Source organism: Pagrus major, chromosome 16 (assembly GCF_040436345.1).
Source record: "Pagrus major chromosome 16, Pma_NU_1.0".
NCBI classification, from domain to species: Eukaryota; Metazoa; Chordata; class Actinopteri; order Spariformes; family Sparidae; genus Pagrus; species Pagrus major.
The window spans coordinates 8,170,723-8,184,367 of record NC_133230.1 but is presented as its reverse complement, the minus strand read 5'-3'; the positions used below and the strand labels follow the sequence as shown (position 1 = coordinate 8,184,367).

The 13,645-nt window shown below is 45.5% G+C and overlaps 1 protein-coding gene across 2 annotated transcripts in view; it reads right to left on the bottom strand.

The window, feature by feature from the left end:
* The window catches only part of ppp2r3a (protein phosphatase 2, regulatory subunit B'', alpha), a 60,263-nt gene that overhangs the window by 20,888 nt on the left and 25,730 nt on the right, over window positions 1-13,645 (bottom strand). For both annotated transcript variants that reach the window (XM_073484406.1, XM_073484407.1), the window contains exon 2: window positions 2,938-6,513. In XM_073484406.1, the coding sequence (XP_073340507.1) occupies window positions 2,938-5,721 (2,784 nt within the window). In that variant the 5' untranslated portion in view covers window positions 5,722-6,513. The remainder of the gene's footprint in view (window positions 1-2,937; window positions 6,514-13,645) is intronic.

The window sequence follows — 13,645 nt, the reverse complement described above, 5'->3', positions numbered from 1 at the left end:
CTTGATAATTAAGCCATCAGAATGGCAGCTCTGGATACAGCCATGGGTGTACATGTGTCTGTAAATCATTTCACCGTTGGCTGTACTGAGACAAAAACATACAGGTCAAATTTAGGTGCAGGGAAACGACAGAGGAAGAGAAAGACCGACTGGAAGCCAGTGGAAGGCCACTGACCTGAAGTACCACTAACAGATTTATCCAACTCTACCCGCAGCATCACTGCTGCCACGTCTCCCTGCTGATTTATATCAGCTGGCTTCCTTGTCTCCATGGAGATTAATGGGTCTGCTCTGACAGGTGCAGAAAGCCCTGTATTAGTCTGTCAGCAGCAGAATCAACAATAAACACGTGTGCAGATACACACACGCACGCACGCACGCGCAGATGAGGATGCTACTGCCTGAGGCCACTGTCATCCCGGAGGGCTTAGCACAGCTTCCCATCAAAGCCATGGCAGTGCCAAAGGAAACCCAGCTACAAATCTCCAAGGTGAGGTGTGTAAGACACTGTGCATGAGAGTGCAAGGGCATTTTCTCACTTGTGTGTGAGTGGACTTGTCTTGTTTACAGTTTGATTGGCAGTTTAATGTGCGACTGTGGCAGGAGGCGGGGTTGGCGCTGAGGAATATTAGCATAATTCCCAGAGTGCCAGAGTTGGTATTGGGTGTCGGGGAGCTATTCCGAAACTCAGCTGTGACCCACAGTAGCACTGGGTCAATTTACCTTCGGGCCAACAAACAGACACACACACACACACATATGCTCGATCACACTCACATTCACAACATGGGATTCATATGAATACACCTGTATGCGTATGCACATGCATGAACACATGAAAATGCACACGCATACACGAACATCTGGACGTTGTAAGAAAGCTAGGATGCATGCACATCACACAAACAAACATGGACACCGTCACACCCCCACACACACATATGCAGATCCATTTACACTGTGGCGACAGTGAGTCTGTTAGCGGGATGCCATAGTACCAAGGGGCAGACAGATTTAGGCCTCCCTCACACCTAGCTCTGCCAGGGGTAGAGAGGGTTGGAGGGTAACGATACCGTTAACACTCAGTGTGCCAACAGATGCCCCCCACACCCTGCCCCACCTCACCTCACCGCGCCCTCACCCCCACTCCTGCTGTGCTCCAATCAGCACCTCTCATTGGGCTGCTCTGCCCTCCACACAGCAACAACTGTTATTCACCGCTCCCAAAATAACACAGCGGCCAATCACAGGGCAGGGAAAAGAAGCGGCGGTCAACGTGGACCGACTCTTTGACTGCAGGTGAAAGAAGGACACTAAGAAGAAAAACAAAAGGGACACGGAGGCAGGAAAGAAAGGGAAAAGTAGAGAGAAAGAATGTCAGGAGATAACAAGAAATGTGGAGGCAGAGGAGCAGAAAAAAAAAACAAAAACAGAGAGAAGGGAGGGATGGCTAGGCAGACAGAGGACGGAGGAGGAATGAGAACGCGTAATGATGTGTTCGGGTGCTGGCTGTTCTGTTCCGACTGTGGCAGCTACCATGGTAACCTCATAAATAGGTGCCCTACATATCTTTAGGGCATAAGGTTACACAGCTCAGTAAATAAACACACACACACACACACACACACACACACACACACAAACAGCAGCGGGAGGCTGGTGAGGAGAAGGAGGGATGATGGGAGAGCTGAGTAAAATAAGCAAATTACTAAGAGAGCAAAAAATCAAAGTGAGTGAGGGAGAGAGACAGGAAATACTGACAACAGTAATGACTTGATACTCCGTGTAGGCGTTAATGTGTGTTTGTCTGTCAAATGTAATTACCTAAATCTACAATGTGATGTTGAACACCCACAACAGATACAAGCTGAGGTAACTCCCCCTTTCTAAGTTTATTTACTGCAGTGCCATTGCCTTATGCACACCAATTCACACACACACACACACACACACACAGAAACACAAGCTCCAATTGCATCTCTCTCCCTCTGTAGCACAACCCTAAATTACCTTTAAATATTCCCCGGGGTGGAAAGGAGAGCCAACACACACACACACATCTGCACACACAAACTCACATATACACACTGACGGTTCAAAACACAGGTTAGAAGCCAGGGAAAAGTCAACAAAGGGCCACTCCTAACACAATGAGCTGTTCTTTTCCACGATTCAGAGCGCCAGCCTTTTTATTCAAGCCCAGATGGGGAAACTGTATCAGCGTGTTCATCGCAGTTAATGAGTACTATTCATCACGGACCATCAATTACAATGGCATCAACCCCGTTGTGTCACAGCAATAATGTTCTCGCCCGGGGTGTTTATGTGACATGTATTGAAAGCAAGGCTTTCTTTCAGATTGTATGTTCCCAGTTTAATGCTGTCAATCACTCTGTTTCTTGGTTCTATTTGCTTCTTAATACATTGCAAGACTACCAATCAAAATACATACTAAAACGATGCTGCTGTATTGATCATGTGCAACCACAGTGAGTTAAATCAAAGCATGCAAATATCCTCCAAAATCACAAAATGAAAATTGTCCTCTGCTGATATCCGCCTTGAATGAGACGCTGATTTTGCTACAGATTTGTGCAGTACCGTACTCCAAATACCAGACATTGTCTTCTTCAAAGCAGTGAGCTGGTGTTTCATCCAGAGAAAGTTGGACTCAATAATGACTTTTTTATAACCAGTCAAAAGGAATAATAATTCAGCTCTGAGATGTGCAATTTATAACATAATTAAAATTCTTGAAATTCCTATTCCTCTATTTCCCAGACGAGCTTTACATTTAAAAGCTGACTGTGCACAATAAAATCTCAAATGATGTGTTGATACTTGGGTAATCATACAGCTGTAATAGTGTGACATTGTAATGAATGAATGTCTGGCTGTCCATTAGCTTGTGCATGTGTAAGTGTGTCTTTCACTTACTCTGATCACTTCTGGAGTCTGCTGGATGAGGAGTGTTGCACCAGTGTCCCTCACAGCAGCAGGGTCACCAACGGCAATGGCATCATCTCTTGTCGCTACCACAACTGAGATGGCAACAGGTGCTGGAGCTTCAGGGGCAACCACAGGTGTAGGTTCAGGTGATTGCGTGGAGGGATGCAAGCTTGCAGGTGCAGGTATTCCAGGGGCAGGGATGGATTTTGGATCAGTCTCACCTGCAGAGGCTTCTGAAACTATATTTGTATCCTCAGTTATAGGTTCAGGTATAGGTATAGGTATAGGTATAGGTATAGGCAGAGGCTTGGGGGCAGTATCAGGTGTAGGTTTAGGTGCTGGTTCGCACACCACAACTTCAGGTACTGCAGTTAAAGATGCCGGTGCAGCTAAAACTGTAGTTATATTTGCCGGGGATTGTTTTGGCGGTATTGCTGGGACTGCATTTGAGTGCATGGATGGAATAGAGGGAGGAGCTGGAGGATTTGGGCTCTCCAGAGGGGTGTCAGCCCGGCCGGTGGTGGCCAGTGTATCCTGTAGGAGCCTCATCACCTCCCGCTCCTTCCCACACTTCCTCTCAGCACTCCCTGTGCTCCCTGCGCCAGAATCCACCAGCTCCTGGGCAAAACTCTCAATGCTCTCCAGGATTCTCAGCAGCAGTGCCCCATCCTCCTCCTCTCCCACCACAGATTCATTGTTCTCTATCTGGGGAGGAGTGAGACTCTTGGGAGCCCTGGAAGTAGGGCCATTCATGGTTAGGTGGTTGTCTGGCTTCTGGACTTGGAATTGGGCCATTTTGGACTGAGTGAGGGCTTCACTAGAAGTGATTCCTTTGCCTCCTTCTCTCTTCCTGGTTTTGGCTGGAAGTGGAGGCTCAGTGCTTCTGGGGTGGCTCATACTCTGAGACAGATTCTCTAAGTCCATCAGCAGCTTGTCAATATCATCATTCCTGTGCGAGACAGCTTTGGGTGCTGGGACTGTTTGGGAGGCAGAGGAAGGCCAAGAGGGGCTGTAGCCAGAGCTGGTCGACAAAGTATTTGAAGAGTTATGGCGTGTATGTGGATGGGAAAGGTGTATGTGTTGACCCAATGTTATCCCGTTTATGTTCTGGGTAGTATTCACCCCTCTGGTCGGAGTGTGTGTCTGTTGTGAGATTTGTTCTGGTGTGGTGTCCACATCTGCTTCCTCCTCCTCAATATAAAGAGCCTCCATGGGGGATGCTGGAGGAGTTTGTGTGTATGGTGGTGTTGGGGAGGTACGAAGAGGTGAAGGGGAGTGTGTTGGAGAGGTTCTGGATGGAGAGAGAGTGACAGATGGGGGAGAGAGTGTGTTTTGTGTAATAGAAGAAGGATGCAGATGTTGTAGTCCATTGGTAAGTGGCGTGGCTCTGGATGGGGAGCTTTGGACTGGTTTGGTATTGATAGAGTCTGAGGAGGATAAAACAGAAGAGGGAGTAGAAGATGCAGAATGAGGAACAGTCTTCGGGATAGGCGGTGACTGCACCACATCCTCATAGCGAGGAGGTTGCTCATTGCCAAATATTGGAGAGAATGGCCCCTGTTGGATGGAGTGAAGAGTGTTGACAAGCTCAGCCAGATCGCTGTGCCCGCTTCCAGGCCCACCCTGACCACCCTGCACACTGCCTCCCAAACTTCCAATTCCCTCCAGCTCCAGAGGTAGTCTCTTCAAATAGGAGCTGAGTCGGGTCATCATGGCCCGATACACACTGTCAGGACTGGCTCCTCCATCCTCTGGCCCTCCACCAGCTTTGCGTCTGATACACTGCTTGATGATGTCAGTGCATTTCTTTAGGTCTTCAGAACATTTAAGCAGGATGTCAAGGCAGGCACGAATGTCCTCCCCGCCTGCTCCCCCAGCGACCGCCTCTGCTCGTGTCTTCTCCAGCAAACGGGCAATCAGGTTCTCCTCTCCCAGGGTGTTGAGGTACAGGGAGGCCACTGTGTTCAGACTTTGGTCCAAAGACCCAATACTCGATAGGCTGCTTGTTGATCCACCACCTATTTTGGTGATGGCTGACAAGGTGCTTGTGCTTCCCTTTAGCTTTGTCTCTTCCAGGCCTGCTCCTTTCCCTGGCACAAATGGTGGCAGGTTCTCGTCATTGGAAGTAGCCATGCCATTTGTAATGCCATTAGTAGTTCCGTTTGTGGTGATCTGGGAGCTGAATTGGCCATAGATAATCTCAAGGTCGGTCGAGCGACGGCTGAAAGAGTCAGGACGGACCTTACGACCTTTCCTGAAAGTGACGTGGCTGGAGGAGGAGAGGCGGAGCTTGTCAAAAGAGAACTCTTTGAGCTTACCACTGGCCAGGTTGATGGCTTCTTCAGTAATGTCCTTCAAACTGCCAGAGGAAATCAAGTTCCCAGTCGATCCTACAACACTGGGAGTCTTTTTACCACGCCACGTAGGGCTGTCCTCCCCCAAAGACAAATTGCCACTGCTGCCTGCCCTCTCTAGACCACCGTTATAACTAGTATCCATGGTGACACTTATTTTACCATGGTTAGGAAGTTGCTGAGTGATAATGTTGTGGGAGTGTATGAGTGAGCTGTTTGGGTCAGGGTATGTGGGGTCAGGTGCAATAAGCAGCTCGGAGCATGTGCCGCGGTGTGCAACAGTACAGTCCAGTCCTTGGGACAGCGCCCCACATGGCCCTGAGCAGTAGTGCACAGCATGAGAGTGAGTGCGCCGGTCCACTACCACACTGTTGTAGCAGCTCACACTGCTCACCACTACACGATAGGCTGCTGCCATGGTGACCAATTCCTTCAGGGCATAGGAAGGTCAAAAAATATTGAAAGTGTAAATGAAAAACAAAATATCTTTTAAAAAATCCTTCTGGCTGATAATGTTTTGCTGAAAATCCTTCAGTTTAGGGACAAAAACAATCTAAATACTGAATCATCCCACTTTTAAATCCATGGTGCCAATTTTCAAAGACACAATGCTGTAGCAAATACCCGTAAGTAAATGTCTACAACAACAACTTCCAAAGTCAATATCCTTTCATGCTTGCATCCGAAAGAGCTTTTAAGGGTTCCACTCTCTTGCAGAGGCAGAAAAATTCCTTGTCTGAGATCTCTGGGCCTCTTAATAACAGCTGTACGGTTCCTCCTCTCTCCACAGGCACCTTCTCCGTTTCCTCTCTAGCAGCAGCTCATTAGCCACTAATGACAGCCGTGGAGGATGGCGACAGCAGAAGACCCAGCTGGGATATCACCCGTCCCTCCAAAGAAGCAGCCCCAGGGGCCTAATCCAAGGCCAGTGAGGCCTCAACATTGGCCCAACCTCAGCTCATCCCCTGGGCAAAGAGATGTTGGAAGAACCCCCTTAACTCACTCTGTTGTTTCTGAAGTCCTTACGGAGCTGAGAACTGTTCACCGACTCCAACACAGCTGCAGAATAGCAGGGGACCGACCGCAGATGGCCGACTGCCTCCTTCTTTCGGTGCGTGTGTGTCAATCCCGTACTCTCTCTCACCCCTTCCGTCTCCTGCTGTCAGCCATGTGTCAGAGGAAGTGTGTGTTTCTGACAGGAGGACACCACCTGCAAGTCAGCATAGAGGGAGGGGAGGGAGAGGGGGAGGGAGGAGAGAGGGTGAGAAGGAGGGAAGGGGAAAACAGAGGAGGAGAAAGTAAATCATTAAGACAGTTATCAAGAAGTGGGTTCTTGTGAATCTGAGTGCATGAGAGTGCACACATATGCAGTTGTTTATGAGTAAGACACTTTCCTTCCATCTATCATCCAGATGACAGCTGATATGAGGGTTTAGCTTTGTTATCATCAAAAAACCTGCAAAACCGCACATAACTTCCTATCACATTAACCTCAATACACACACAGATCAAAAGGAGGGGAGCAGGGTAGACTGAAGCATGGAAGGTTAAACAGGCAGGGGAGAGAAAAAAGATGTGACTCCCTCTCTACTCACAGCACGGCTACAAAGAGTTTTCTTTAACCCCGCTGAGGAATCATGACTCAGTAGTAGAGAGGCGGGTGTGTTGGAAGGAGAAAACACCTGTCGCTTTCACATTCATTGTGCTCTAGTGCGGAGCCTATGTTTGTGTGTTTGAAAGGTACTTTTCTGTTCTACTTTTTTTTATTCTATTCTATTTCATTTTATTCAACTTCTAGTGCTTCAGAAGAAACAAAAAGATTGAGCAGACGTGCATAAACGCACAGACAGAAACACAACAACAAAAGTTGTGAAATTAGGTTACAGTGTGACCTGAATTACATACAACAATCAGTGCTCCCTTTATTATAAGCCTTTATAAATCAGTTACTCCTCACAGGGCTATAAAGTCTGACTTTTAGACCTACAGGTGCTCTAAAAGTAGTTTTTTTTTTACAACTGAAAGCTAACAGTGAAACATGTTCAAGAATTTGGAAAGTGAAATCTTGAAAGTTAAAAAGGCCAAAGACAGCACCAACAGAAGCTCCTCTCTCCCACAGAAAACACTGCAGCTAGTTAAAGAAACAAGAGCTAAAACAGAGCATTTCAGACAGAGGGGGAATACAGAGCTGCTGCACTGCACAGTAAGAGAAGCACTAAAGCATGTTAACCTATTCTGGAGGGGACCCAAAATAAAAATATGAACATTAAAATTTCACTTTTATGTGTGATATGTCACCTTTAAAGTCCTTCTAAAGGAGAGAAAAGATTCGACCCGTAAGGATCCAGTTCACTCTCGCCCTCCCTTTTACATTTCTCTGACATTCTCTACATCTCTCTCCCCCTCAATCAATTACTTTTAAATGCCTTCTTGCCTCAGTTTTTGTCTTGCACCATTTTTTCCCGTCTCTCCCTTAGTTTTCCCTCCCCCTCTACAAGGACAAGGGATTCCTCAGAGCTGTTCCCTTTGTACACATGCATGCCCATTCGTACCGTCTATAGATACATACTGTACATTAACTGTACTGCGGTGAGACGGCATTACTATAACCACAACCACACACATGCAATCTAACCTCAAGCTGAATCCAAACCATACAAACATACTGTAAATCCACTGAAACTGTCAGGATATCTGATGTAAGACTTTTTGACTGTGCAAATTTGAATCTATAAAGGATTAAAAAAGAAAACTGAAAAGGAAAATTTTGGCGAAGCCAAGGTCGTGTACTCAAATAATTGATTTTTAGAATTTTTCAGATTTTATAAGCATTCATTAACACCCTGCCAACGCAGACCAAAAAGCTGAGTTTATATGAGTTCATGCATGTGGGATGCAGGATGTTCAGAATAACCACAGGAAGAAAGAACAACATTTCAAGGTGATTACAACTAAGTCTGAGAGCACGGATATATGATCTGTAGTGGGTTCTCGTGGGAATTATGGAGCCGGAGTTCCCTGCTTAAAAGTGCGAAAAAGACCCTAACTGTGGGGAGAGTGGGAGGAATGATTGGTGGGCTTGTGGGTGGGGGAGAGTGGCTGGCAAGGAGGGGTTGGAGGGGGGTGGAGGGGTTGTGGCACCTGGAAAAACAACTATTAAGGAGTTGTATGGAAAAAACAGACGGTCACCTCATCTTACTGTCTCCCTTTCTCTCCACACAAACACAACAGCTGGATGCTGCTGAATCAGTCTCTCGAGCAGGAAATTACACTTCCTGGCAAGATGCACTTGAAATCTGGACATACAGTTAGAAATAGACTATTACAGGATAATGATCACGCGCACACATGCACACAAACATACCCTTCCTTTTGGCTGCACACACTCTTAGTATCTGTGTGTATATCTTGCTAAAGGACAGCTTCCCAAAGTGATACTGAGCATGTAAACAAACTCCACTGGTGTTTATAACACTGAGCTCTACACACATGCACGTGCATACACCCACTCATGAATGCCTACACATGCCTCACTGACACACATTGGAGAAAAAAGATGATTCACTAGCGAACACACACACACACGAGCCTTGCGATGATTTAGTGGCAGCAAAGTGTTGGGGGATTTTTTTTTTGGAAATACTTTATGGGCGACTTAGCTGAGAATGTGTGGACGTATCAGCTTTCAGTTTAACGTCAACAAGCCAAAGCTTACAGCTGAAATCAGGAATGTCTTTAGAGATGAAAAATGTGGGTTTATTTTTAAGAAATCTTGCAAGGAAATAAACAAAACATGATCGTTTGCTTGTTTGCTCTTATGAGCTATTAATGTGTTATCGCTTTGCTAAGATGAGAAAAAACTCAATTGAGACAAATTTTCTTTAGATTAAAAAATGCTATTGATTGTGAAGGATTCCTCTTGATGCTTTAAAAAAGGACCTCATAATGCAATTTGCAGTCTCCTTTATCCTTTGCTTCTTCCACTTTGTATTTCTTTTCACAGGATTTATTGCTCTCTCTTTCTGAGTGAATGGATTCAAAAGTAGAACGAGAAGAGAGCAGAGGAGGAGGTAGATTGGTTGATTGTGGTCTTTTAGTTTCCCTGTGGTTATTTGCAACAACCCTCCTCTCTCCTTCCCAACCTCTCCTCCAACTAAAAAAGTCTTTCCTTCAACCTGACCTTCACCAGGAAGCACTTAATCACCGGAGGCCGCTTCTGTCACAACCTCTAAAACCAGCCGCTAAAAGTATGTTAGAGCAAACGTGCACGAAAGGAGGCTGTGTACTTTGCACTCGTTAATGCCTGCGTGTTTGTTTGAGCGCGTGTGTGTGTTAATGCGTATAAAGCAAGGGGCCGGAGGGGGCCTCCCAGGGGAAGTGAGTCTTTGTGAAGAACAAGGCCCAAATAGGAACCCTAAACATCCCCCCAGGGAAGGAGGACAGGTCTATACTAGCCCTTTCACTGTACACACACACACACACACACACACACACACACACAGTTTGATGCACAACTTCAGTGTTGCTACTGAGATCACACAGAAAAGCAGAGAGCTCTGCTACGCCATGCACATACTAAACAGAAGAACCAAGAGAGAGAGATACTAGAGGCTCTGTGGTGTGTGACTTCTGCCCTACAATGGGGGACAACAGAGGCTACAAAAGAGGGATTAAAGAGGGCTTTATATAATGTTGTTCTCCTCTGAGAAGCATAAACACGCATAACCATAAGCAAAAGCACACAAACACGAAAAACTGTGCAAGAGTGTGCAGTTTTCATGCTCAATAACTACAAAAGCATTGATCAGCTGTTTAAAAATGCGATTTTCTTTCTTTCATCGACCGATCCTTTTCCCCCTCTCCCACACTCTGATCTTTACAAATGTCCGAAAGACCTAACTGCAGTTCTGACCCACTTCTTTGCTCCTTTCTGTAATCCTCGCATGAATTATTTACTCTGAATTTTAAGTGCCTGTTGCCTCCGCACACAGGCACAATCACACACAGACCTCACAGTCATATTCTCTTGAAAATTAAGAGTCAAACTTATTCTGAAGCAGTGGTGGTTCATCAGCCGTGCATCAATCAACTGTCTGGCTGTCATTTTGAGACGGAGGTGCAGACAGATAAGAAGATATTCTGGCAGACAGCTCTGTCCTTGTCAGACCGAGGCCACGCTCTCACAATCATCATCATCCTTTTCTACGTCGGCTACAGCTGCAGAGAAAGTCAGACTGAGAAAAACAGGGAGAAAGTCGGCCTGGCTTGCAATCAGATCGTCTAAAATCGGGAAGAAGAAGAACTATTGTCCTACTTGTGCAGGCAAAAAAACTCAGCACAAGATAACAACAGCAAACTCCAGCAGGGAATTTACTGTTTGTTTTGTCTCTTTAAATATTAAATCAGCATCAGACTATTTACAGAGAGTTCTGCAGACCCAACAGACTAAAAACCTCTAGGCTTGAATACCAAAATCATTTCCCTCATCCCAGTCTTTTGTCTGATAAGGCAAAAAATCCCCTAAAATTCAGCAAGTTAAATATGTGACATTTAAAACACAGCAGGAGGTTTCTGTTGACTATGCCAGATGCACAAGGCTATCAGTCTTTCTTGAGGAGGACCGCTGGAGTTTTTGGAGGTCTGGACTGCAAAAAAAAAACAAAAAAAAAAACAAAAAAAACTAGAAAAGCCCTGCCAGGTCCCACACAGAGATGAGCAGGGAGCTGCTATGCAAACCAGACGTCTGTACACCAGCCAAAACACAGGCTGGAGAAGGATCAGAGGGGATATCTGACACAATTAAGGATTAAGGGAAGGTTAAGGTTTGTTTAGATTTCACTAACGGTGGAAAGCAAAACCATTTCCTTACATCTATGGATGAGGAATATCACTAAAATGAGGGATGACAACAACGCAGGTGTGCTTACAAACCCCCCCCCCCCCCCCACACACACACACACATACAAACGTGCATTCCTACAGTTCATTTTCTTTTGTTTTCACACATGCTAAACATTGCAACACAATACATAGACATCATAACATCGAACTGTTGTTCTGTTGTTAATCTACTGAATTCTTGAATGTTTTTTAACCAAAATTCTTGTATTGCACCAACACTCAACACTCAGGGAGTGATGAATCTGCACAGGCACTCATAATGCTTGTTCTTTCTTATAGTTGGCACAACTCCCTGATATACTCAGGCCCAAAAAGAGAAGAAATAAGTAATAAAACATAATAAAAGAAGAAAAAAACGGAAGGAAAATATTGATGTAAAGATACACTTAAACATTATTGAACTGAAAGGTTAAGCTGAGGGAAAGGGTTAAACAACAGAAGAGAAAAAAGTCAGAATTCTGAGAAAAAAGTCAAACAAATTTTCATTTTCAGTGACCCAAATCCTCTTCCGTATAGGTTAAATAAGGTAAGGGTTAGGGAAAAAAAGATGAAGGACAGGATGAGATACAAAAAATGAGGTTAGGTTGAGGCAATATTGGTTAAGGTTCAGGAAGTAGTAGTTAAGGTTAGGGTATGACTCCAGGAAATAAATGTAAGTCTATGTGAAGTCACCAAAAGGGACATGAATTAACATGTGTGCGCGTGTGTGCGTGTGTGTGTTTGTAGGTGTGTGTGTGCATTTGTGTGTGTCTGGCGCTGAGACTCGGGGGTTCTCTAGTTATGTCTGCCAAACTTATTGTCTGGATGAGACCCAGGCCGTTGAGAGCACAAATCACAGCACTCCGGAGACACACACACACTCACACATACACACAGCTGCTCATGATGAAACCCCGTCTGCAGGCTTGATAGAGCACGCCCCAGAATAAAAACACTGGTCTTTATAGGTCAGAACAGCAGTCAGGGCTGAACAGGACTAAGCTGCGTGCGGGCAGGTCTGGGCCTATAGGGACAATCACTGTGAAGGCATTTTAATGTAAACAGGGACAGGAAACACAGGACAAAGCGAGTATTGATTTATATTTGTATGGTGGGAATTCATCTTAATGTTATGACAGAAGGTGATTCATTTGTTTTCTATTACTTTTGTCTACCAGGCAGCAAAGTCAGTGGTCTCTGTTGGCTAGTACAGAAGATGAGAGTGGGCTTTAGAGGATGACAATAGCTTAATAGCCACCAATATGTACAATGAACGAGGTGAAGAGTCTTCTCGCCTTTCTGCTGCTTCCTTTTTCTTATTCTCCTCATACTCCGTCCTCTTCTCATTATCTCCCTCCCTCCTTTAATTAATTCATTCCTCCTCTTCTTTATCTGGCCGCACGCTCCTACTTTACAGGCCGAGATAGCACAGGCGTTCCTCCACAGTTCTACACCTCCAGTGCTGTACCAGCTGTTCCCCCGGCGCTCTTCACATCTCTTGGGAAAGCGGGCTGTGTGAATAGCTCGGCACCTCATTAGGAACAAGACAGTAACCCAGAGGACTACAGGACACACACGCACACAATATATATATATCCCCTCAGGGGAGTCACCGAGGGCAGAGAAGAGGATGTTTTTGTGCTTCTGAGCAGATGAGGGAAAACAGTGACTCACATCTTTTCTTATCCTTAAATGTTTCCTGGTTGGCCTTATAAGGCTAGCACACAGTGTGGGTCATACACACACACACACACACACACACACACACACATACACGAACGCACAGAGACAAACACAGATCCTGCTGTTCCACTGCAAAGGGCGGGAGAAAAAAAACCTGCTGTAAATACGCAACACTGCAGGCCACAGGAGGCAACGATGATGAAAGCTGGTATCTACTTCAAAACATCCAAACCTGCAGTATTCATTTGCAGATGCGTACACAGTAAAATATACCTCTGCACCACATTCATACAGATACAAACATGCACATGAATGCAAAGATACATAAGCACATATCTGCACATAAACAACAAACATAGTCTCTCTCTCACACACACACACACACACACACATCTGTCCATGCTGCCTTGCCTGAAGCTCACTATGACCCGGTCTCTACATTTGCTGCTAATTTAAAAAGCACATTTTGGATGATGTCATGCTATTGGCCGTGTTGTGCTCATGCACATGGAGACACACAGATCAGACATCCCGCACACGCACATGAGCGCACGCTGGCACAGAAGACAAAGGACACACAAATAAATCTAATGTAATGCGCAAAGACAGCTGACCTGGATTCAGCCAGTCAACAGTTTATTCCTGCTACCACCTACAATCCAGACCTGAAGGCGACCAGCTTACATCAACCACATCCAATATCATACGTGAACATGAGGAAATACAGCAGAGAGGGAACGGTTCTGTGTTTGGAGTGGCGGAGAATTAATGAGCCACAG